The sequence below is a fragment of the Apteryx rowi genome, unplaced genomic scaffold (genome assembly GCF_003343035.1).
Source record: "Apteryx rowi isolate R43461 unplaced genomic scaffold, aptRow1 scaffold_270, whole genome shotgun sequence".
Classification (NCBI taxonomy): domain Eukaryota; kingdom Metazoa; phylum Chordata; class Aves; order Apterygiformes; family Apterygidae; genus Apteryx; species Apteryx rowi.
The window spans coordinates 436,871-463,783 of record NW_020449086.1 but is presented as its reverse complement, the minus strand read 5'-3'; the positions used below and the strand labels follow the sequence as shown (position 1 = coordinate 463,783).

Here is a 26,913-nt window from a genome sequence, read left to right as displayed (position 1 = left end):
ATTCTGCAAAAAGTAGCTCAGTTAAAATATACTGCAGTTCAACTGGGGCCTTTGGAGGGCTGTATTTTGGATGGCAGGAAATAGAATATGTTTGTTAAGTGAAGTGAGGAAACTTTTATAAAGGTGATACAGTAATAATTTCTGCGATACAACAATAAAATGAGACATGAGATACAGATATTTTTAAGATAAGATGTTCTAAGGATGCTCTTTTCTGTTCAAAAAATATTTAATATCTAAATGTAAACTCCGTAATATGAATTGGAGAATAAACTTTCCCATTTTCAGAGAACTTTATTTCAGTATCAAAAACTTAAGTCTTACAAGCAAAGTTTGAGAGCAAACATTTTCTAGTTTAGTACATAAAACACAGAGTATTGTGCAAGTGGAACAGCAAGACATGTTTTTTCTGTATTTAACTTGATTTTGCCATAGGTTTATTGTATATATAAAAACGTGCACACTGAACTGTGGGCCCTTTGAAGTGTGTTAGAGAATTATTAGTTCTCAGGTTTCTTTTAAACAGGTTTCTTTTAAAACATGCCTTTGCTAGTTAAATACTGAAATGTAAAACAGAGCCACACATATTTTGAACTTTAGTCTTAAAATCATCCATTTTTAATGGCACATCTTTGAAGTGTAAGTGCTGCTGGGTTCACAGTAAGATCTGGACAGCAACGCTTCAGCTCCCATTCAAAGACTAGGCCCATAATCCCAAATGATTCAAGCAGTTCTGTCCTCTCTCACTTTGCTTCATTCCTGACATGGGATAAGAGTTCRCACATTGAATATTTGGCAGTCGGAGTTACCTCTCCTCTGCTGCAGCATTCTCCATAAGCCCGGAGAGGAGACCTGCCCCTATTTAAAATGCTGTGACTTAGTTCAACCTTTGTATTTTTCAGTCTTTGCCAGTCTTAGACAGAATGAAAGTTTTATTAGCATCTTTGAATCCAAAGGGGCTTGGATGTACAGCACCACCCTGGCGTGGTGCCTGCTTGCAGCCAGGTACACATATTTTCTGTGGCCACCTGGTGCAATGCCTGTGGTTGACTCCTCTGCTGCACTTCAGCCTTCTTAGAGTTTGCTGCCTCATCCACTGCTGGAACGTACGTTTTGAGCTCCATCCGTAATCTCTGCGGTGATGAGGAAGCTCCCGTAAGTGCTTGGAGGTTGATTGATTTGTTCCATGAAACAGGCATTGTGATGGTAAAAAAGTAAATGACTCGTGTTGCTGTTGGGGAGGCATGTTGGTTGTATTTCCTAGTACAACTGTTAAAAGTTGATTGCAAGAAAGTTGAGTGCAGACTCAAGTAGCTGGAACCTTACACTGTAACTGGAAAAGCGTGGTGGTCATCTGTTATGAAACTGAAGTGGTCACCTTAAGAGTCAGCTTTGAACAGTATCTGAGAGGCTACTGAATTTCTCTGTATTTTGAGAAGAAATAGCCCATGAGCATAGAGTAGCTTTTTGAAAATAGTAAATGAGGTAATGATTGTGGCTGTAGCATATAAACAGCAAAAGATGATCACAGCTTGACCTCTTCTATTTGAAATAATGAGATGGCAGGGGATAAGCAACACTACTTTCTCTTCCAGAAGGGCTGATGGAGAAAGAGTGACCTCTGATTCACACCTATGCAAGAAATCTATTCTTGACTACAGACCTGAAACTTTTTATTGGGGTCRTATTGGTATGAAATGAAGCATATGGAAAGACTCTAGTTGATTAGTTTGAATTGTGCTATTTCGGGGGGATTCTTTGTTCATGTTTATTCCTGTGTGGAAATCTTTTGTCTTCCTGTTAACTGCTCAAATGAGAAACATTTACTATTTTTAAAGATATTTTCTGAAGAGAAGTTTTCAGTATAAAAGCAATGATTTTTTCTGTTTGAAATTAATTATTGGAGAGAAGAATATGCACTGTCTGTATATGCATCAATGCCTACCTTTCAGAACTCAAAAGTCATATGTCAATCAGAGAAATAGAAGCTAAAGATGAAAAGGCTTGATTACATTCTAAAATTAGAACTGACAAGTGAGGTCAATTTAAAAAAAAAAAGAAAAACTTCCATGATAAACTTAAAAATTTATGTAGGTGAAATAAATGTTCCAGTATCTCTTCTGAGTAAGAATTCTGCCTGAAATGGGACCTGAAGTATCTACCTGAATCTACCCGAAGTAGAGCAAAAAGAGTACTTGAAATATTTTATGGTTAAAGGTTCATAAACCACTTCTGCAACAATGTTGTATGACGTTGGAAAATAAAAGTTGCCTCATCACATTCCCAAATATGACTTCTTCGGGAAATGCAGTGGTGCTGGTTCTCTGAAAACAAGAGACAGGGAATTTCAGGTCAGAGAAATTACTGGGAAAAGGATTATGTATACATCCATCTGATTTTATTTTTGTGTGTGTGTATATGTGTGTATACATTTACATATGTATGTGCATATATATAGAATATGTTCTGCCAGTGGTATGTCAGTGGTCACTGTTAAGTATCCGTTAGCATTAGCATTCTTGTTAAACAGTCATTTTTCAAGGTTAACAATTCTCTCCCCGATGGAGATCTCAGCACTATATAACCACGGCATTTAAAGCATGCAGTTCAGTGCTTTGTTTGACAAGATCATGTCCAGCTTTTTTTCTTCTCAGTGTGCTAGGATGAAGGAAATCGGGTGAAACGCTAATGTCAATGGCAAAACTCCCTTGCTTAGAAGGATCAAGTAATGCAGATATTAACAGCAGTGATTCCTAATTAACTGAGTTTCAGCTGGAGTCTTTCAGGAAAAGGCAGAGATGACAAAAGTTTGTCATTTTATAAAGGTGTAGCATTAAGAATTGCTTTTCAGAAAGATATTAAGGTATAAAGATATATTTGTCCCAATATATATCTGTAGTGATATTAGGAGGAACATTAAGTGTCCCCTGGGTTTTTCCACCATTCAGTAAAGAAGGGTGAGGAGGTGTGTGAGTTAATACAGAAAGCTCTTTGCTGAGATTGCTGAGAGTCTCAGTTTCACAGCCTCCTCTAGGAGGAATCCTGGGCTGGTAGTGAGGAGCTTGCTTCTATTCCTGCTTCTGGCTTCCATTCCATCAGCTGAGATCTGACAATACAATTTTAATGAAGTAGTGGCTTAAGAAAACGTGATCATCTTGAAAAGTTTACCTATGCCCAATCCAAAGAATCTTGAATCTAACAGCTATCAAAAATTGCCATTTTGTTATCCTGCAAACCCATCCTTAAGAGTCAATTTTAATAAATATGTTTCCTGTAGTTTCTGCAGTCTGTTCAGTGATAGACTGTACTGGAAATGATAAATGTTAAGTTTCATTATTGATTAAAAGTTATTCATGTAGGAGAAGAATAAGTTTAAATATGTATTTGGTAACAGTCTATTCAAATAGCATCTTGGACATTAAACTATAATGCCTCTCTTTGCCTTTGAAAACACATACAAACAATTACAGTCTGAGCTTTCAAGTGTGTGATAACAGAACTTTGCTAATTGATCATTTCAGTCTGAACTCACACACAACATTAGTGGTAAGCGATGATCTGGGTTCACATAAATCTGTTTGACTAAAATGAGTTTGACTAAGTTGCTCTTTTGGCTGAAGTTTGCAAAGAGTCTTGTTAAATAGCTTTAATTACATATATGTCTTGGTAGTCATGAATTTATATTCACATCTGGCTGAAAAAGTTCTCTGTGCACTAAATTGGTTTGTTTCAAGTTATTTATGGTTAAAAAAGGCAATTTTAACACATTTACCTTAATAAAGTAGTCATAAACAGAATTTATGGGGGAACAGCTTATTTACTGCATTTTCTGTCAGTGCAGCTGCCAGGGATTTGATAGTAAACTTGGCGGATTTTTCTTTCCAGCTTATACTGCAGTAAAATTATAATTTTATTATAAAACTGGAGGGGAAGGGGTGAATTATAGTTTTTGTTATAAAAATACAGCAACTATATAGCTTCAAAAATAAATTCATAATTCAGCAAGTGTTTTTATAATACAGTTTCCAGAGGAAGGAGCACAAGCTTTTAAATGCAAGTCCAATTTCTTATTGGAGATCTTGGAATTGACTTTCACGCTCAGGCTTTTCATAGTGGTTCTCAGACACTCATTACTCTCTCTCTCTCTCTTATTCCTGCTCCCTTGAGTCACCTGCTTATACATCCTCTCTTCTGCCAGTGATTGAAGTTTGTCTTAAGAATGCTGATATATCATCAATACTAACCTTGGTGTTCCAAGGTAAGGATTTTGTGTAGCAAGCACCAGAGAGAGGACTTAGATGTGGTATTTGTAATTTTATTGTAGTAAAATGCATAGTTGGCTGTCTGTAAACAAAAGCTTCTCTCTGGTGAATAGAGAAAGCATCAGAACTATTAATTGACTCAGTGCAATGAATTCGTGTATTGACGTCTTCAAGTAGTTGGACACCTTCCATTTGACAGGGGGCAATGGTATAACTGCAGTCAGGATGCTTATATCTCAAAGTAAATGTCCCTGTACAAAGGACCATTTTAGCCGGTTTTTTTCCTCCATAGCTGATGAAGCAGCCATTATAGTACATAAAGGAGTAGGAATGGATCATGAAAGCCAAAGGGTTTGGTTTTGTGATTTTAGATTGATGCTTTTGTATCTCTTGCTTTGACAGAGAAAGAAAAATCAGAAAAGTGGAGAAGCAGAAGACAGAAGATGGAGAAAATGGTTACCTAGCCAAATTTTCAGTACTATTATTTTCTATCTCCTAGTCAGTGATTTTATGATGTAACTAATGAGATTAGAATGTAAGAACAGGAAAGATGATTTAAATCACTCAAAGTACTTTTATGTAGCTCAGATGAGTCTGATGTAGGCTTTGCTTTTTAAAATGAAGTTGTGGATGATCAAGCATAGTGGATTGTTATCTCAGAAGTTTTTCTGATGAAGTTAACTTGCAATATGCGTGTGAACGATAGAGACAAAACATTTAACTGTCGAAAGACGATGTTTTTAAACTCCTTTGGCTTTGCTTTTGTTTTTTTGTACTAGCTGTATGGAATGAGGTGTATTTTAGTCTCTGCCTTTACCATGCTTTGTCCTGACTGACCTAAAAGAGAACGGAAGATACAATTCTGTTGGTTGCTACAGGAGGTTTGCTTTTCACTAGGCACTATTAGGCTAGGAATCACAAGTCCTGTTCTTTCTAACATAAATGTTGTTGTGTTCAGTATAGGTTTAGTTGAGTGAAATTCTCTGACCAGAGTAAGGTAAAGTCAGACTGGAACTTTTATAGCCTTATCACCCAAGTTGTTTCATATATGCTTTGGCTACTGAATGCAATGTTTATGTGTGTGCCTAGCATTATTTTAGTTGGGTCATATAAGTTCTACACCTTGTTTATAGGTAGAGAAGAAAGAGTTGTTACAGTTGTCACACAATCACTGAGGTTGGAAGGGACCTTTAGAGACCATCTGGTCCTATCCCCCTGCTCAAAGCAGGGTCACCCAGGGCAGGTTGCCCAGGACTACGTCCAGAYGGCTTTTGAAGATCTCCAAGGATGGAGACACCACAACCTCTCTGGGCAGCCTGTTCCAGTGTTCCATCAACCTTACAGGAGAAAATTGTTTTCTTATGTTTAAATGGAATATCCTGTATTTCAGTTTTTGTTCTTTTCCTCTTGTCCCGACAGCAGATGCCACTGAGAAGTTGTTTGCCTCCATCTTCTTTACTCCCYCCCRCCTCCCATCGCATATTTTACACACGGATAAGATCCAGCCCGAACCTTCTCTCCTCCAGGCTGAAAAGTCCCAGTTCTCTCAGCTTCTCCTCACATGAGAGATGCTCCAGTCCCTTCATCATCTTTGTGGCCCTTCACTGGACTCACTCTGGTAGCTCCATATCTCCCTTGTACTGGGGAGCCCAGAACTGGACCCCACACTCRWGGTGTGGCCTCCCCAGTGCTGAGCAGAGGGGCAGGATCACCTCCCTCGACCTGATGGCAACACTCTTCCTAATCCAGCCCAGGATGCCATTGGCCTTTTTTGCTGCAAGGGCACAGTGCTGGCTCCTGTCCAGCTTACTGTGCACCAGGACCCCAAGTCCTTTTCTGCCAAGCTGCTTCCCAGCCAGTCGGCCTCCTGCCTTTACTGGTGCGTCAGGTTGTTGCCTCCCCAGGTGCAGGACTTTGGCACTTCACTTTGTTGAGCATCATGAGAAGTAAGGCAAAATTACCGGTTTACAATTTGGGTTCCCCAGTGTGCTTAAATTAGCAGATGACCAAAATACTGGATGCTGAAAACAGTTTGCCTTCCCCACAATAATTTTCAAAATATGAAAATAAATAAATTCTGTCTACAGATTAGCTGAGAAATTCTGAAAAATGAAAATGTGTACGATAAACATTCAGGTCAGGGAGATGAAACATTGATAATGTGAACAACATCGTTGTACATGTTGACGATGTTATCAATATTGACAGTGTTGATAATCTGAGGACCTTTTTTGTTCAGTATTTTTACATTTTTATTATAAATTAACATTTTCATCTGAAATAGTATCATATGAAAATATTAAAAGGAAATTTCTGACAATTTCAGAAAATCTGATATGGCAGTCATCAGAATGATTTTTTTTCTCTGAGCATTTTCTCAGGGGAACTCCCTCCATCCCCTTCCCCGCCCTGCCCCGCTGTATTTCAAAAGCTGAATAAAGCATTCTTCACAACATTCATAATCATCTCTAGTAATCAACTATTCTTATTTGTGGGCTGTATTTGGTGTGTTCCTGATGTAGGAGTTGTGGTGTAGTTGGAAACCACACAGGGAATGAAAAGAAATATTTCAATACATACATTGCTAACACTTTTTAAATTTCTTTTTGGAGCACTTGTAGATTTTTGTTGGCTTTGTGACTAAGCTTTTGATGCTTGCTTTCTGCTGTGTACTTGGTTGGTAAGACTCTGCAAGTGAATGTCAGTGAATGTCTACAATAAGCAGGGATTAACAGAAAAAGACACAGGAGTCTGAAGATTTACACTGGCACTGAAAAGAAATCATTATTGTTAGAACAGCAGATGGGTAGCGAGGCAGAGACGGTGTTGGGGCTGGCTACAGGACATTTTCAAAACTTCTACCTCTCTTTGTGAGTTGAAGAGAAAAGAAAATCTGTGATACTTGTATCACTTAAAATGTAGCTTATCTTAAGAGCTTTGCAATTCTGCATCATTGCATGTTTTGCAGTGTAGTAACTTTGAAATGGCATGAAATAACATTTTTCTCTGAAAAACTATGAAACAAACTTTCAACTCAGTTCCTCTTTTAAACAAAAAAGGAGAAAAGAAAAATAGTTTTTGCCATTTTCTTATTTTCTGAAGAGTTTAGTAAAAGAGACAAAGGAAGCGTTGAGTTTAAAAAGAGATATTGATGGGACAGTGTGAATAGCATTAGATTTCTAACATTAAAGGAAATCACACACATCCTTGTTCTCCTCATGTGTCCACGTTATGTTCTTTCACAGTGGTTGAATTTCAGGAGATCGGTGCTCTAGTTAACAGTCCATGGTTCTGATGACAAGGTGTTGACAGATGCCAGCTGGGTTCAGTTGATTCATCTCTTGGGAAATACACTGTTGTTCATCCTGGAGTAAGAAAAACCTTTGTGCCAGGCTTTTCTTGGTACTCAGGAGAATCAGGAAGAGGGTCCAAAGATTGTTGGTTTTGGAACATTTTTGAGAAGTACCGTCCTTTGTGAAATGTTGAAGTCAGAATTTGCCTAGTCAGATTTGAACCACCAAAATAAAAATGGTTCAAAGTCTACAGAAGGTAGCACTTATCAAAACATCTGAGGATTGTGCAACATATTTAAAAGTTAAAGGAGACTTTTAAGAGTCTGGTTTTAAGAGCCTCCTTTGCAAACAAGAGCTGTATTTTTTTTGGTATCTTTTGATTTTCATTTTTTCTTCATGTGTTCGAATTTTTATCTAAAGCATATTTAATCAATTTTTCATTATGGGGAAATGGTTCTGGTTTCAGGTGCAATGTGATTGGAATCCTATGATGCAGTCTAGAAGCATGTTGAATAACTTCATTACCTTAGAATTATCATAAGGAAAAGACGGAAAATTTTCTAGGTACAGGTTGGGGAATTGTTCACTGAGCCATTTAGCAAAGGCGTCCTTAATCCAGACAGAAAAAACAAAAGCCTCAGTACACAGAGGAGGAATTGCTTTATGAAGCAACTTGTTTTCTGTTCTGTAATAGCATTCAGTTTTTATTGTATTTTTATTGGAGGCTATTTAATCTTTTTTTTACCACCCCTTGAAAACAAATGTTAGTTTCCTATGAAACTGGAGGTCAGAAGTCACGGTGCATGCTCTCTTCAGCTGGTATGTGTTTCCTGTTGGTGTCTTCTTTTCTTCTACTAGACACTCTCTCCTTCTTGTCCCCATATTTTTTCCCACGGGGAAAAAAAGGAATAGTAAACTTCAGGCTCAGGAATTTGCCTTTAGAATTGAAGAATATCCTCTAAAATGTATAACCCTTGTGTTTGTAATTACTGCAGTGCTGCATATGATGCCATCCTTGACAGAAATGTGGCCATTAAGAAGCTCAGCAGACCATTTCAGAACCAAACTCATGCCAAGCGAGCTTACAGGGAGCTGGTCCTCATGAAATGTGTGAATCATAAAAACGTAAGTTTTCTGTAGGGAACCAGAGAAGTGGTATGTATTTTGATTTGTTAGGAGGAAAACTTTTATGTTGGATGCCTCTTTAAAAAAGAAGCAATCAAAAGTAAACTCTTCTCAAAGGTTACATTTTTTCTGATAATATGTGCCCACATAGGAGAATGGGGATCTTGCATGTACCTCTGTAAAGGCAATGCCAAATGTGGATGTAGCTATGTAGGATTGGGGGGGACAGAGGGGAGAGAGCAGAACAGGTTTTCATTTACTCCTTTTCCAGAAGTACATAAGTAATTGCTGGAATTTTTGCTCCATCCTCCTGTCACTGGGATTTCTGACTCAAAGCGGTGTCTCTTGAGTCAGAATACCCATGCACAAGCATCACTCCTTGTTCTGGACTTCATCTGAAACCTAGTATCGTACAGATGTATTTGTTGAACCACCACTGTGAAGGTTGTCTTAAAATTACTGAAGGAAATTAGGAATCAAAACCACTTTTTCCATTCTCATGTATTTGTATGTCGGTTAATACTGTGCAGCTGGAAACTCTGAAACCACAACACGTTTTCCTGTTCCTTTTAATCCCAGAGTTCTTGTTGAAGTGAACAGTCCTAGGCAGGTTTTTAGTCTTTCCTGCTTCCTGCACCCACTACCTACTGGATAAAAATTTAGGCTCTGTAACAATTGAAAATATTCCTACACTGTAGTGAATAGCTGTCCTAGGGCTGTATGTTAATAGTACCCATCTATCTATTAGTTGTAACTGTCTGCCTGACAGTACATTCACTTGCTTGTTGTAGTGGGAGGTATGCATGGCTGCTCCACAAGGGACTTGCTGAGGATTTTATTTTCCTCCAATTCCTCTGTTTCAACTATTCCCCTGGTGCCATACTTGTGTGCCCCTTCCTTTTCATAAGGAGTGAATGTTTCCACTGTTTGCTGCATGTTTGCTCTTGCCTCAGATCCTGAAATGACTATTACTCTGCATGCAAAGCATAAATGAGCTTCAAAAGCGTGGTGTAAGGTGAGGTCTGACACTGTTTCTCCATCACAAGTTCAGATGGAAAGAAAAAGGAAAGGCCCTAAAATGACAAAAAGCAGGGCTTCTCACCTGTAGTCCCCCCTGCCTTGCTCTTCTGGCACTGACACATCCTTACGTTTTCACTGTGTTGGTCAGGGCAGTACCTGCCTCTTTCTTATTGCCTTGAATGGAAACTACCATGAGTCAGACCAGCGCATGGGGCTTTGAAAATGCAGGGATGAGCAAGTGGTCATCCATGCAGGTATAAATTGAGCAGTGAAAAACAGAGTTTAACAAACATTTCAAAATGGGTTCAACTGCTTATCTATATCATTTCTCTTCCTCCTTTTGTCTTACTCTGCTTTTCAGATTATCAGTTTATTAAATGTCTTCACACCACAGAAATCTCTGGAGGAGTTCCAGGATGTGTAAGTAACACAGGCAGTAATTAAATGAAAGCTTTAGAGACATGTGGGGTAGTACCATGAACAGAATAATACACTGAAATACAAAAGATGTGAGCCCCTCTAAAAATGACCCCGTGTAGGTTATGTTGCAGATAGCTAGATATTCTGCATTCCCATATTCAAAGCACTTTCGACATTTAGCAGGTGCAAGATACTGCGTTACCTGTGTGCTGTAAGACTGTGCAAAACCTACTCATGGCTCTTCTTGAGAGGGTTGGAGTATTTGTGTTTGCCTTCAAATGCAGATGAAGGAGTATGAGCAGTTAAAGGGGCCTATGTTCTGCTCTTTTGTGTTATTAGTTTGCTTGGGAAATGATTGTTTGTTATGTAACTCCCTGAGGTGTGTGAGGTTTTGAAATGCAGGAATTCACTTTAAAATAATTCCCTGTAAAAGGGACTGATGTGACACTTTCCCTCCCTTTCATATTTACTTTGTAATAACCTTTGACTGCATAAAATGATCTGCCTGGGGTACTAGTGCTGGGTGTAGAGGATAACTAGCGTCTCCACTGAATATTGGCCTATTACACAAGGAGTACGTAGGTAGTATGCATGTGCCTGGGAGGAAATTTTGAATGGTCAATGTTTCATGTAGCTGTACTCCTTTTATCTTTCAGTCTTTCCCATTTGCTTCTGTACTCTAATATCAGTGCTGATAAAAGACAGATAGCAATGGTTGGAGTTAGGCGAGTGCCATTCTGGTTTTGGTACACGGGTCTTCTGCATCATGTTGTCATTGCAGACTTGTGCAGAGTTGAGAAGGTAACTGTAGTGTTAGAAGATAAGTCATGCAGCTCACATAGAAATAGAAAGCTAGTTTTCCACGAAGTTTGAGCAAGCTTGAATGAAATGTTACAGTTGAGATTCAACTCTGCTTATTAGATGCTTATTAGATGTCTAGTAAGAAATGAGCTGATGTGTTAACCATGTTGACTTATCTCTAATGGGGATTGGGTTAAAGTCCTGCTAAGGTTATCAATCAAGCTTATTTATCAAAAGCACAGGACCAATTAATTGTAATGAGAAATATTTGAAATCATGAATTCTTACGAGAATTTTGGAGACATTTTGCTTGGGGATGCTTTTTTAGCCTCTCAGCCATCTCCACTCCTCTGTGGCTCCTAAACATACTGTGGTAGCCATTCCTCATAATGATCAAAGGCTGAGCAACCTTGTCATTTGGTGCTTGTGGCTCTTCTGTGTTTTGTCAGCATGTTTCACTGTCATGCTGACTGTTTGCCCATGTAGAGTATGATCTCTGTAGTGGGGAATGGAATGTACTGAGTAAGGCCCAGCAATACACTGATTTTGCTGGGGCGCTAACAGAAGATTGACTATGCAGCTAGAAGGTACAGTGAGAGACAAACCACACTGACATAGTTGTGAGTGGGCTCTAGGCTAAGCCAGTATCCAGCTATTACCCTCATTCACCAGAAATAAACTAAGTTTTGAAGCAAGAAAAGAGAACGTTACTTCTTGAAGACAATGCTGTGGTCTCTCTGCGGCACAGGCAATAACCCCTTGACTTTGCTTTTTCGTTCAGTTACCTGGTAATGGAGTTAATGGATGCCAATCTGTGCCAGGTCATTCAGATGGAGCTGGACCATGAACGAATGTCTTATCTACTGTACCAAATGCTCTGTGGCATCAAGCATCTTCACTCTGCAGGAATTATTCACAGGGTAAGGAGCTTTGGTTTGAAACTTATGGCACCAAATCACATCATCATGAAGACTTTAGAAACCAGTTGAGTTTCATGCGTACTGTGGATCAAAACCCTATCTCCCAGTAAAAAGGTTGCAAATGTACTAGTCATAGTTCACCTCCTTAGCAGAGTAGCTTCATGGTTGTGTTAGGAATGAGACTGTTTGTCAGCTTAATAATCAAACAAAAAGGTAATGAGCTTTTAAGAAACAAATAAGCACTGGAAATCACCAGAGTGATCATAATCTCTGAAACAGGTGTAGATAAATGTTTTTCCTCCTGAAACTGCAGCTGGCTACATTGACCATGCGTAACATTCAAACGAGTTGATGTTGTTGTGTGGTCAAAGTATTGCTTGATAAAGGTCCACGGAGAGCAGTGAGGGCATACGGAATTGGCTTTTGCCATCATTTACATATGCTACAATGAACTAAAAGACTTCTAGGCGTATATTAAATGGATCCTGTCATTTTACTTTTCCACCTAAGAGTGTTGTGTCTGCTAAGGATGTGATACCCCTGCCAGAGGTAGTGATATGTGTGACTGTTGATAGCAGAGTGAATGATTCCTGTGACTGTGAGCAGGAGGGAATCCTGAATGGGTTAAAAATATCCATGAGCCAACTTCTTTATTAAGATGCGCTTTTACTAATTTGGATTTTCCTGCTGAAAAAAACAAAACAGAAAATGTTACCCTTCCCATATGAAAAGAAGAGAAGGGTTGATAAAATGGGTTACAAACTAGATGTTGCTTTACAATATACAAAGGTCTCCTATCTCAGGATGACCTATGTATAGAGAAGGATGATAGACTTGTCTTCAAGATAGTCTTCAAGGAAAGGTTGAGTTGAATTACTGCTATAAATGAAGCATTAAAATATCTCCCCATGTGCAGTTGGAATGCCTCTATTAGGATTGCAGGGTAAACAAAGTAATACTCAAAATAATACCCTAATACTGAACCTAGTTCCTTGAGTTACTAGATGCAGTTAATTTAATACCATTAGGCTTCCACCATGCAGATAAAACCCCAAAGTATACCAGTATAGATTATCTTCCAGAAGGGGTTGCTAGAGAAACAGTAGCGAAATGGAGTGCCGTGTACTTAAAAGTGACTTCTGACAGTAACTGTCAGTGTCAGAGGAGTGAAAGGATATTTGAAGGGTGACCTAAAATACTGATCTGAATCACTAAGACCACCTGACTTTATGAAGGACAGTCATACCTCTTTTCACTGTCTTTTGCAGGATTTAAAACCAAGTAATATTGTGGTAAAATCTGACTGCACATTGAAGATTTTGGATTTTGGACTGGCCAGGACTGCAGGCACTAGCTTCATGATGACTCCGTATGTGGTGACACGTTACTACAGAGCACCAGAGGTCATCTTGGGAATGGGCTACAAGGAGAACGGTAGGGCTGCAATTTCATAGCAAGCACAGTGCGACCTGAAGTATAAGGTCTGCCTCTACAACTGTAAGGGGCACCAGAAGGAGAAAAAGAAAATGTAACAGGAAATGACATCTTGAATTTAAAAGGCAGGTGATTTAGAGCAGTTTCTCACTGTTGCRTACTGCAGCTACAGCCTGTATTTGGGATGCGATGTTGGTGAATTTAACGGTGTGGGATTACGGGTTAATGGGAAGCCTATGATTGGTCACTGTTGAACTGCATAACTATAATTAGCCCTTTCTGACCAGAATGTGTTTGGCTTCTGTGGCTATGAAACAGTTTGGGAACCGTTAGGATTGCTGAGTGGATGAAATGTTCTAAATTTGGGTCTGGGTCTCTGAATTGTTTAAGGGAGAAAGAAGAGGTGCAAGCTAAAATGGGGAATCCTGGACTTTCCAGAAATTTCCAAATCTGGAGCTAGCTCTGAATTTCAGGAATGTTTTCTGTCTTTATGATAGGTTTAACTAAGGTCCCAAGTTTTGCTCGCAGGTTTCTTGTGGTCAAGATCTAGATCTAAATTTTGCAGCTTGAGTCTTTTTCACCAAAAGTCGAGTTGGAGAGAAGAGCAAAAAGATGAAACTAAAAAACATGCATCTAATTTGTATGTAATCTCCCTAGATTTGTAGATATGGTTTTGCTGTTAACAGTCTGTGAGGTATCTGGATATCTCTTGGTCCCTTGAAAGACTGTGAAAAGCAGTTAGGGAGCATGCACTTACTATAGAGAAGCAGGTAAGGAAGAGTTCATGTTTTGCAGGGGATGAAGGGAAAGCTTTATTTTATAAGTGGTTCCCATTTTGTAATTAAACTGAGAATTTCATCCAAGTGTCAGGCAGACTAGGCAGGAAAGAAGGGAACACAACATGTAATGGAGAAAATCCACTATGACTGATTCTGCTGCCAAAAGCTACCATTTTTCTGTTACATAAGGAGACTTTTTGATGACAACTGTTAGGGTAAAACAGCAGAACCTCAAAACTAGGAATTTATTTTAAAAGTTGCCTACTTATTTCAAGTTGAAGAGGCTAATTCACATGCAAAAAAACTTTGACTAATAGCCAGCTGCATTCTGTGAGGGACGATGAAACTGGGTTCTGGGGCTGACTCCTTTACTTAAGCGATAATACAGGCATGCTCACAAAACCTCTTCCAAAATCAGGAAGTCTTTGCGTGAATTGTCTGTAATATTTATGAGTTTATAAAACAGATTTTAATAGGAAAGTGTACACTAGAGAATTAATATGCAGAGTCTAACCATTCACAATAATGACTGAAAAAGGAACAATCTTCTTTAAAGTATTTTATACTTGATAATTTTGATGTGTGCCATTAGAAATCTGAAGTAGACTCAGCATGCTTGTCATAGTTCCTTACTCCAAATATTCAGGATTCCTTCTATTGTGAAATGAATTATTTTGCTTTTATTATTTTTTTCTCTCCAAACATTTAGTAAGTGATTACCTTTGTTATTATTATTGTCCCTGAAAGGAGAGAGAAAGCACTCAGTTTTCACACTATTAAAATGACACCAAGAAACTTTTGTGATGAACTGAAGTGCCCAGTTGGAGAGGTACTAAGAATGTACGCCATGTTCAGAGGTCCTGATGAAGTGCCCATTGAAGTTAGCATAGTGGCTTTCTTTGGCTTCCGTGGGCAATGAATCTGGCTCAAGATGAACGATCGTGTCTCAGTTGTACAAAGGGAAAATAAAAACAGTAAACAGTGGAAGAAAACATCTGAAAATGAAGGTCAGCATGTCCGAGGATCTGGTCTGCTCCCAGGCTCTGGTCCACTTCCCAATGAAGTCTACGGAAAGGGTTGGTTTTGCTCCTCTGGTCTGGCCAATGTTGCCACATTACTGAAGCTCCCCTACTTTTTTTCCCCCTCATTGTGTACACTGCCTGTATAAGGACTGTTCACTGCTTTCATTTTCTTTCTGCACTTGGTTGGCTGAAGATGCATAATTATCACCAGTTTGCTGCACTTCCTTTGGAAGGTCCCCAAACCGTCACTATGAAGAAAACTCTACCACCACCTCAGGCATGCTCTTGCTGTCCTATGCCCCTGATGCCTGTACCCTCCTTTTCCCAAATGGAACATTTCACCTTTATTTTGTTTTACCAAAAAATAAGTTGTTTGTTTGTTTCTTTGGTTTGTTTTTGTTTGTTTTTGAAGGATAAAAGGGAGAAGAAAAAGAGGAGAAACCCATTGTATAGCTCAGATATGACCACAAAATGAGGATTCAAAGCTGGGAAACAGGGTAGTTTCTTAAAAGAGGTTTTTCCCCTCACATTGAATCCCAGTCTTTTCTTTCTGCGCACACCGTCTCATTATGTATCTAGCCTTTTTTTTATTGTAAGACTTGACAGGAAAAAAACCCACCCAAGTCAAACAGATATGTAATTATGCATATTGCATCTAAAAGCTGAAGACAGGATCAAGAAGATAAGAAATGTTCTTAATCTTGTTGATACTTGTCCTGTGAAGCATTTATTTATTTTAGCGTTTATTTTGAGTACCTACGGAGTAAAAAGCAGAGTCCACACAGGTCATGCTCCCTGTTTCTTTCCAGGCAGTAATAGCTGCGGGACAGCCTTATGCAGCGTAGGTGGAGATCACGAAGCAGGAGTTTTAGAAAAGTGTGCAGGATGGTATTCATCCATGCAGCCTTTACTCCTGTGAGCGGTTCCATTTGGAACTTGTTGTGTATGACTGCAGAAGGAGGCTCTCTCCTGCAGGATAAAGCCCATAAACTGCCTGGTTGCAAGTGGGATTTATTCCAGATGATCACTGGGGTTTTTTCTGCTTTTGCTTTTTTCTTCTAAAGAAAGATTTGTGGGCTTTTTTTAACCATACACTCCATGCAAACCACAGGTCTGTGTAACTGTTACTTTACTTGCTAGCTGTGGGCCTTTTCCCAACAATATTGATATTTTAAACTTCTTCCTCTGTTGCTCACTACCATTGAGCTGACTGGCACAGCTTTTACTTATTTACTTATTTGTTTTAGCTTTTGCAGAGATGTGGGGAAAAAAAACAACAACAAAAAAAACTGTACTGTTCTGATCAACCTGCTCTTTTTCCCCTCCTTTAGGAGTGAAATGTCTTAGTTAACTTTGCTTTTTTTCCTCCTTCTTCACTTCCCTGTCTCTACTGTTCTAGTGGATATATGGTCTGTGGGATGCATTATGGGAGAAATGGTTCGCCACAAAATCCTCTTTCCAGGAAGGGACTGTATCCTTGTGCCATTTGCTGCAGCTTCACCTATTATTTGTTCCTCTCCTCCACCCCATCCCCTTTAACATATAATGAATATACCAAGACTGTAAAGATAGAAGCAAAAAGTTGAATCCCAGAGGTATGAGTAAGTGGAAATAACTCTCTCCTGATATGAACAAAAATGAAAAACAGATACACAGAATTATTTCAGTCAAATCGGTTATTTTAATCTGTAATCGTCCCATTTTATGTAGTCCGTATTTCATACTAACATGCAATCTGGAAAACAAGCATTATGGTTGCAAATTGGATAGCTTTACTTATTGGTCATTCTTTAAAAAATATGTGAAAATGGAAAAAAAACATCTTAACTTGGCCCGTCTGGTTCCTGTAAATCTGTTTTTCTGCTTTCATGTTTTGGAAATAGTGATTTCATAACATTTGTGGTGACATCACCATCTTTTGCTTGCTAATGCATCATGGATTTGGATTCATCTCAGTGCTGTATGGGCTCAGAGTTGAGTCAATACAACATTTTTTTCTTTAAAACAAAATGAAGAATTTGACTCGCCCAGTTTAAGACAACCGTATATCTGGTGTGGTTTCCAAATTGGCCTGAAATCAGGTTCTGTTGATTTAAAAGTGGACTTTCCTTCACTTGCATGAGGTCTGTGTCATTAATAAAACTGTATCTCCCTTCCGTCTTGTTCTTCTCATCTTAGGTGATATTATTTCACCACTTCTAAGGTGGTGAAAGCAATATTAGAAAATGAAAACAAAAGAGGAGGTGTCTGCTTAGCCTTCAGTTTATCACAGGCTAAACCAGCCAATCTGCCTGCGATAACTGGAAAGGGTAGGTAGTGTATATTTTGCCCATCAGAATAAAAACGCAGTAACATAACATGTTTTCTGCTTTCAGAAACAAAAAGGCAGATTAATTTCAGCAGGTTGGCAGAAAGACACCATAAAAATCTGGCATCAGCTGACACTGGCAGTTGGTATGGATAAAAATCAACTTTTATAGGAACTTTTATATGGAACTAATTATTTTTTTGCTGACTCTTGAGCAGTTCCTGTAGTGTTTGACAGAGTTAGGCCTGTCCTATTTTCACAAGCCCCATTGGCTTCCCCTGAAAACAGAGCTCTGTCCAGTAGCCAGGTGAAGATACAGGTATGTTTTTCTAATGGGTAGATGGGGAAAAGGSAGGTATGTGCTATTTGCTGAGAAGAAAACAGCAATATTTTGCTGGCTTCCAGTCTCTCATACCACTATAGACTGGAAAGGTACCAGATGCAAATATATGACAATGAAACAAGAGCGGTGGTTTTTTATCATTAGTGTATAGCTTAGAGGTCCAGCTCCAAACACGCTGAGCATTTCTTGCAACATGTGGAGCAGACTGCGCAACTACCTTCTGATGTAATTTGAATGTGTGGAGAAGCTCCCAAAACTCATGTCAGTTGTATATGAGACCTACAATTCGGTGTAGTAGTTCTGCTGTGTTTCAGTGGTATCAAAACTGCAGAAACATCATCAATAGTCTTTTCCTCCAAGTCTTAAGTCTCACGCTCTTTTCCTCTCTTTTTTTTTTTTAATGTGTACAATGGAAAAACTAAACCATCTATAATATACCTGAGGTTCACTTGTAAATACTGAGGGTATTTCCATTTAATCTTTTTGGAGAAAAGTCTGATCCAGTATTTAGTTCATTAAGCACCTGGAATACAGGAAGAAAGCAAAGAAATTCCAGTGTAAAAAGGCAGTCACACAATTAATAGTAGCTCTTCTTTTTCAGCAACAATCAAGATTTTAAAAGCAAAAATAAATGCTATACAAGCATTTCAAGCAAAAATAAATGCTATATAACTTAAACAACACAACCTTTCAAAAAAGTATTCAAACATGAGAGTTTCTTTCTGCCTGTCTGTGATAAAAATCTCTTTTGGTAGTATCTCATTCTGTCTCAGAGATAATAACAAAATATTTTAAAAATACCTTTTAACATTCCAGTGTTAGTTAAAAATATAAACTGAAATTTTGAGCTGAGGCAATTGGGCTTTTTTTCATCTCAGAAAGCATTGTGTAAATTGTGGGATAGTCCTACTTTTTAAATCAATGGAAATCTCATACCCTAAAATGTAGTGTATGTGGGCAAGGGCACAACTGCTACCACATTTTACTCATGKTTTTTTCCAGGCGAGTTGGAAAAAGAAAAAAATGAATTCTGTGCATTCATTTCTAAGTTGATATTCATCTGTTAACCTGTTTGACCCTGTGAAAAATAACAAGAGTTTTCAGTGTCAGAAAGCCTGGTTTGTGTGTGGGTCCAGATTATTTCCCCTCTCCCTGTGGTTGCTGAATTGATGAGCAGATCCAGTTTGCCTCCTAGCTACATTAAGGGTTAGAAAAGCATTTGCGCAGCTGCAGGTAGACCTCATGGAACAATGTTACRATAAAGCTTTTCTTGTGCTACTTGAGGCCTTCCAGATGCTGGTTTTCCAGCTGGGACAGGCAAGCCTGTATAGAAGCTAAGGTTTTCAGTCCTTATAATTGTTTGGAGGAATGCCTACTTTATGTTCTTGCTGCCAACATGTGGGGCTTACTCAGTTCTAGCTTGGAGTAGGAATGTATGTGTATGGGACTGGCACAGTACATTTAAAAAAAATGAGAGCTGCTGCCAGGTTTTAAGGAAAAGCAAATTTTAAAAAGCTAACCTTAACTAAACCATTGCACTGAGTTACTGCTGACCTAAAGTAAAATTCGATTTTTAAAATCTTCATGGAAGTTAAAGTTGTGGAAGGTGAAATTCAGATTGTCTCATATTCATAAATAACAAGCTCTCTCTAAATGACCATAAGAAGGCTCTGAATTCTGAGCAGACTACGGATCCCGATTTTCTCAGACACTGTGGATATATGAAAACTGTCCCAATTAATAAATTGAAATTCTGTATTTTCCAAAAATAAAATGTGTTTCTGAACTTTATTAAAATGTTCTCTGAACACATGTTCAGTTAACTGTTACTTTCATTAGCAAAAAGCCAAACAGTACCTGAAAATGGTAGCTCTGTTATTATTGCTGAAATTGTCATCTAATTGACCTTGCAGGATACTTCAGATGTAGCAGGACTAGACGATTGGTCTATTAAAGTGTTGTCAGTATGCAAGGAACCAGCTGGTTTTCAAAAAATATGAACAATCTCCTGTCTCCTTGGAGCATGTTTGGTAGAAATTGCATAGAGAATATGTTTGTGTTGCTTGCTACTCACCCAAAGTGGACATTTCAAAACACCATCAGGGAGGCTTCTCTTTGTCTGACCTGGTCAGATCCTCAAGAGAAGAAATACAACTTCTGATAGATTTCCAGACAGATTTAYAGAGCAAAGTATTCCTGGCTAGTTCTTTTCTACTTAGCTTCTGAGCTTCTCCCTCAATGTTAACTCAATGCTTACTCTGCTCTTCTCTCAATTAAATCACTAGGAGTTTGAGCAGCTGAAAACTTCTGCCCAAACTCTTGGATGCTGCTGTAATAAGAGAAGTTCAGAAAACTCTAGGGCTTTGGCCAAAGATGTGTTCAACTCTATCTAATAATGTCTTCAAAATCTCATAAGATTTCAATTTAAGGATTGGAAATGTATTTTTGTGCTTTTTTTTGCAGACAAGGAAACATTAAAAATGGTATGAATGTGATTGTTTTAAAGTCAGATGGATCTACTAAGAGGTGCTGAAGCCAGAGTGATGTTTCACAGACACTCATGACTTGGATTGATTTATTTCCCCACTGTAAAAGCATTTCTTTTCCATAGTGGGGAGATGGGAAAATGATGGTGCTCTAGCAAGTTTGTGTGTATGATTCCTGAAGGAGACCAAAGCAGAAATATTTAGTTAGTCATGGAAATATATGTGATGACATCCAGGGGTCTTAAGTTTGGCCACGCCTGGGTTATACTAGTGAGTATGAAAAATAACATGAAAATAGAATTCCCCTTGCAAATAGCTTAGACGTTAGGACAGAGTCAGCAGAGAAAATATGAAGGTAATATGAGAGAAAGAAGCAAATTTATTCTRTGTAGCTATGAACATCCAAAATCCATTTTCAAGAGTGGACAGCACTGACAGATGAAATTAACATTTTCTGACCAGTTTATATTTCATTTAAAACATAATTAGTGTGATCAGATTTTCAGCAATTCTTTTTTCCCTCTAGCTCTCTTTGAGAGCATTGGGATTAAGTAGGGATGTTCTCTGACATAGAGAGTATTCTGTTTTATTTTCCCRGGAATTTATATAAAACAAATTCTGCTTGCCTTAGAGAAAAAATTTTGAATCAAGAAATTCTCTTAGGAAAAGATATTGCTTTTCCATGACTCATCAGCAGAATTTATCTTTACATTTCAAATATGACCTTCATATATTAATGGTTAAAAGCCTAGTGTTCTGAATTAATTTCTGTTTTTTATTAACTTTAGTATWATAAAACATCTGCACTTTTTTTTAGTGCAGTCTGTTATTTTTTGAGGTTCTCAGTAGTATTTTCTTAAGGCTTGTTTTGTCTTAAAAAAAAAAAAAAAATCTGTGATATTTAAGAGACTGTTAAAAATGGCCGACCTGGCTCTCCAGGTTGGATCAGCTGGTATGTGTTAGCCTGCTGTTTAAAATGTCTCTTAGCTGAGAKGGGTTGATGGCTAAGTTTTGATTTGTGCTCAGATAGGTGTTTCCTCCTTAGATACTGTAGTATTTGGTTTTGGACTCAGGATTTTTCTGAGAATATAGCAAGAGTTTGAATTTTGTTAATTTTATGGGGGGAATTTTGCTCATATGAGACACGGTCTGTCTCAAAGAGACTTCAGTGCAGCTATGAGGATGGTTTGGCTGTTGCTGTTCTTTTTTTCCTTTTTTTTTTTGATTCAGATACATATACTCTAGCAATTTGTAGTGCAACTTGCATTTAGTGTAAGATCCCCTTCCTGTCTCTAATCTGAGTAGTTTCCTGAGTGGATCCCAGTGAAGAAGACCCGTTACGCTTTTCCCAACACTCACCTTAAAGATTGGCAGAATCCCAGAGGGTGATGGCTCTTGAATAAGATTTATTCCTTCAGCCTGTTGCCCTGGTCAGCCCTGTTGTAAGAAGGCATCATGCATATCAGTTTGTAACTCACAGAAAGCTTCAAAAAAGAAATAAGTTCTTATGTTTGTTTGAGGCATCACACTTGTAAAATTTTGGCAGCTCCCTTTCAGGTTTCATCTAGAATCTGTCACAAGAGTAGCTTTACACCACTGTGTTTTGCTGCCTTAGTTACAGATAAGAAATTAGAAATCAGTAATGCAATATTCAAATCCTTTGGAACCCTGTTACTGTTACTGAGAAATATTAATTAATGTTTTTATAACATCATGTGGAACATGCTGTTTCAAATTAGAAAGCAAAGCTTTTCTCAGAAAATCTTAATGGATTGAGCTGATCATGTGCTAAGCATTTGTTAAAACATTTTGAAATACATGCATATAACAAATCCAAGTGTGAAGTATCTCAGGTTTGAGATGTCAGGTCCTGAATTTGGTATGTCACAAAACTGGGAGTTTGCCATAATTTAGACAGATAGGTAACTGTCCTTATACTGAGTATAAACTATGTAGCAGAGTAAAATATATAATCCCAGTAAATACAGGGCTAGGAAGTGGGTATGCTGCAATTCTACAGCTTGTAAAATAATTTTTTTCTTCTGTATTTCCATCTTGATCCTTTTTCCTTTTTCTATGTGAACATACTGTGGTGTTGATATTTGAATAAATAGTCAGATACCGTAAGGGGAGTGGAGAAGGATGAAAAATACCTAGAGGTAGTGAAAGCTTGAAAGACATGACCACAGTCATTGGGTGTGGAGGAAGCCAGAAGCTGTTCTAGGCAGACTGGAAAATATGGGAAAAGGGCATGGGCATAAGACTGGAGAAGGTAGTGCTGTTGGGAAAAGATGAATGGAGATGGGAAGAAACAGAACAATATGACAACAAAGATGCAGGAGATAGACTTCCTGGAATTTCGATACCAAATTCAAGAATTTGAATGTAATTGAAAGAGAGTTGAAAACGAGGGAAGAGATTCAAGGAGAAAGGAACAAAATTTGGACTAAAACATTAAAAGACTTGAGCTGGAGGAAGGGAAGGGTTTCTTTAGCTTTTTCAAGTGTTTGTTTCATCTCTGCAATTGTCACTAGGAGCCCTGTTCATCACCAGCTTTACTCAGCATTGGCAGCCTGATGCCTTTGTAGCTAAATCTCTGATATCCAGAACTTATTCTGTCAGGCATTTCATGAGTTTTAATTTCAATGTCATGATTTTCACTGAATACAAACTGGACCTGACTGTATGGAGGTCTGAGGAGTCATCCTCAACAGGAGTTTTAGTGAGGGCCGTTGCAGGTTTTCCTCCTGGGTTCCCTTTTAAGGTGGATAGAGGCTTTATTAATGCTCTTCCATCCCAGCTCTTCCCACCATCCCTGCTGGTCATCTTTCCCACGCAGGGTCAGACCAGCCTGCTTCCATAGGACACAGGAAAGTTCTGGGGGAAAAAAGCCGGGTGGAGACAGAGCAACTTCTGTTAGACTTCTCTGAACTGTGTTCAAGTACCTGGGGAGATTCTGGAGGTTCTTCTGGGGGACAGATTCATTCCCCAAATGCTTTGCAAGACAACCCTGATGCAATCCCTATAAAGGGTATTTCTTAACTTTTTGGCAATCAATTCAGGACTGGGAGGTGGCCCTGAGGTTCAGATTTGCTGTAGGAAGTGAAACATTTCCATTGTTGAGGAAATCTTTGTAGAGATTATGAAAAAATTCAAAAAGAACAAACAAAACACTCTTAGTAATCTAGGTCACAGGCATTCTCCTGGAAAGGGGGCTTCTCGTCAAGGGCTACCTAAATCTCAGCTATTTCATTCCAAAGACTCATTTGAAAAGTTGTGGGTTTAATTCATTAACACTCAGTTTCATGTAATTCTAAAATATCAGGGCAAACTGTTGTTGAAACTGTGGAATCATGCAGATCTCTATACAACTGTAAGTCAATCTGCATTTGTTTGAAGTTTAAGGATATTCYGAGTGTTGGCGAAGCATTACAAATCCTCTTGAATATCTTGCATTTGGAAAAAATCTTGAACCAGCATAAATTTTGAGTGATTTGGAGTTTAGTCCAAATGTTCTGAGAGTTTGGTTTGTTTGTTTTTCTGATGCTTGTAAGATTGAAGTTGCTCAGGCTACCTCTGGGTTTATGTTGGACTAAATCAAACTAAGGGTCGAGGTTAGGTCCCTGTATTGCGGTCCCTTATGGAGCACTGGACAGCAGAGTCTCGATGAGCTTCTAATCCCTACTGCAGTACMTGAGTTATAATAAAACCCCTAGCCTCCAGCTTCCTACTTTTTTTAAACATATGCAGTGAAAATTTGATTTCTAATCTGAGTTATTTCTTATCAGTTTAGGAGAGAAAAAAAGGTGAGCAACAAGGTGCATTTTTTTTCTCTTCAGACATTGGTGACATTTACATGTTCATCTCTATTTCTTCTGATTTGGAAGTTTTCAAAGAAGCTTTCAATTCCTTCCCATAACCTCAGGAGTAAAGTAGAATAAAAGTCTCTGCTTTAGAGAGCTTACAGTTTAGTAAGTCCCTAGATGAACTTCTGTGTGAGTATTCCTGAGCACAGCATACGGCAGTGATGTGCGAAGGCACTCTCTGAAAATAAGAAAGGTATTAATAGTAATAGATGAACAGACAACTGTTTGCTCTATCTTTTCCTGATATTTTGCATGCCACTTAGCTTGTGATGAAAGCAGCAATAATTTGCATCTCTAGGTTTGCTTATTGCTTCCAAACAAGTAGCCTTTATGTCTTTGTTCGTTTATTGATTTATTTATTGTGTGGTGATTAAGCTTTTCATATGCTAAATAAAACAACTGGGAGCCTTAGATCTGGGCATCTTAAGATTTCCACAGACAGGGCATTTGCCTTCAAAATCAAATCCACTTTAAACTGTTGCTTGATATAAAATTGCAAGAGTAAATTCAAGCAAACAGCATGACACTTTSATTTTTTCCCCACAGTTTCTGGTCTCGAGAGACCAGTCTCTCCTTTTTCTTGCTTCCATGCCCTATGGCCTGTCATAGAGCAAGGACAGCAGAGGTAATGTGGTTTCAGGGTGTTAATATTGGAGAAAACACCACCTTAATTCCATACTGGACACAAGGAGCCTGATTTTTGTATCATGCCTTCCAGTGTAAATTGTGGTTAGCTTTGTCTAACCCAGCTGAACTGCTCTTCCCTGTATGAGGTAAATAGTTCTCAGATTTGCTCTGAATTTCAATCCAGAAGGTACAGTTTCATGCTTTTGTGTCTCTACTGTCCCATTCAGAACTAAGCATTTCCTATCATGCAGAATGGAAATCTTATGAGATTCTCAAGACCCCTATTATGGACTGTGGCTTCACTGCGATTCAGTGGAAGTGAGCCAGCAGGCTCCAAAGCAAGCTTTATTGGAATCGAATGATCTCAACAAATTCTATTCATATCTCTGAATAAGAGGTGGATATGTCTTCACAAGGACCAAAGTTTCTTTTGTGGCTTCTGGCGGTTCAGCCTGTAAAAATATGCATGGATCCCTGGCAGCTGAAAGGATAAAGGAAAGGCAATTTGCATCTCCTCATTGAATACAAAGACTAGAATTCATTTACAGTACAAAACAGTATAAACCTAGGGAATGAATGCAAATGAAAACTTGAAAAGAATAAGAAAAAAGACAAAATTAATTGGTAAATTATAATTACAAAGTTTTATTATGACACAGTAGCCAGCCGTGGGTCTCATTTGGTTTTCTGTATTTAATAGTATTGTCTTTCATCCACACTGGGGTAATAAAAACTACTGGAGTCAATTTTTCGCAGACCTGCTACATTGTCATGAAACTTGTACGCACAAGCACAGCTTCTACAGAAAGTGTTTGCAGAGAGCGAAAGGCAGGTCTGTGCCTGCAGTGTGGCCTGCAGGCTCCTGTGCAATGGCATGTTTGGATAAGTCTTCTCATTTATTTGTTGTTCTGTTCCTGTTTTCTTGTTTACCTTCATTTCATTTTTGTTTTCAGTTGACATGTGGTCAGTAGGGTGCATCATGGGAGAAATGATTAAAGGTGCTGTGTTGTTTCCTGGCACTGATCGTATCCTTCCTAGCAGCCGTTCTGGCCTCAGTAGGTACTTCCAACCCTTCCCCTCCAGCCCCTTCATACTAGACTAGTGCTGATATATTGTACTGTATCTAAAAAGCTGGGTTAAGTCCCATTGCAAAATCTTTGCAAGCGAAAACGTCAATAAAACATTACTGTCTCTTAGTAAGAGCTTTACATTGAAAACACAGCAAATGTAGCATAAGGAGATGGAACGCAATGTCCTACGTGGCTCATCAGAATCACCTTCTGCTGATAGCAGCCAGTGACCACTTGTTTTTAGTTTTGTTGTGCTATAAATGTCTGTTTATTACTTATGGTTTTATTTTGCTTCATAAATGACTATTCATATGTTCAGGCTGTAACATGTGGCAGGCACAAGTCAATATTTACCTCAGAATGATGTGTGAGAAGTTCTGCAGTTTAGGAAGAAGGTATGGTACCTCAGGCATTAACTTTGAAAATACTTATTTTTCTAACAGTGTTTTGTCTGCAAGTGGTATTGAAGTAGAAAAGTGGGAAAAGACTTCAGTTTGGGGACTTGCCCTTCCTCCCATCACTAAATTATCACTTAACATTGTGGCAATTTGATGAATCATATGACTAGGGATTTCCTTGGAAACTGTTGTAATGGACTTCAATCTGTTATGCCTCTATTTCAGTAAATGTAGTTATTATGTGAAAGCACAACATAATTTTCATCAACAATAAGTGATTTATAGGTAAATTCATTAAATCAGTGGACATGAGGTCCAAGCAGACTAGGTGCGTATATATATATGTATATTTTTAGTAACAATCCATTTTGCACCCCTGGCTGAGGCAGTCATCTGTTTTGATTTGATTTTTTAAATCTTTGATATATAGTTTTATTATTTATCAGACTGTGAAAGTGGTTTCTTGCTGCGCAAAACAGCAACTGAGCTTTGTGCATGCCAGGTCTAACTCCAGTGATTTATGCTCAGTAGGCTTACACAAATGAGAAACGTAGATGACCTGCTTCCAAGTTTTGCTTCTAATTTAAACCCTGTGCTTAGATGGATGACAGAGGAGTTTCCAGGCATTATTCACTTTTTATGTAACTTTCTCTGAATGTATGTTTGTGTGTGCATTTTGTGTTACATACTTACTAATTAAATTTTCACTTCCCTTTTGGCCTTATTCACACTGAAACTT

At 38.4% G+C, this 26,913-nt stretch overlaps 1 protein-coding gene across 4 annotated transcripts in view; it reads left to right on the top strand.

The window, feature by feature from the left end:
• The window catches only part of MAPK10 (mitogen-activated protein kinase 10), a 188,080-nt gene that overhangs the window by 119,503 nt on the left and 41,664 nt on the right, over positions 1 to 26,913 (top strand). For 2 of the 4 annotated variants that reach the window (XM_026068457.1, XM_026068458.1), the window contains 5 exons: positions 8,551 to 8,680; positions 10,062 to 10,120; positions 11,703 to 11,841; positions 13,110 to 13,275; positions 25,660 to 25,731. In XM_026068457.1, the coding sequence (XP_025924242.1) occupies positions 8,551 to 8,680; positions 10,062 to 10,120; positions 11,703 to 11,841; positions 13,110 to 13,275; positions 25,660 to 25,731 (566 nt within the window). Of the gene's footprint in view, positions 1 to 8,550; positions 8,681 to 10,061; positions 10,121 to 11,702; positions 11,842 to 13,109; positions 13,276 to 16,475; positions 16,548 to 25,659; positions 25,732 to 26,913 lie in introns of all 4 variants that reach the window. The other 2 variants (XM_026068460.1, XM_026068459.1) reach the window with 2 other exon arrangements.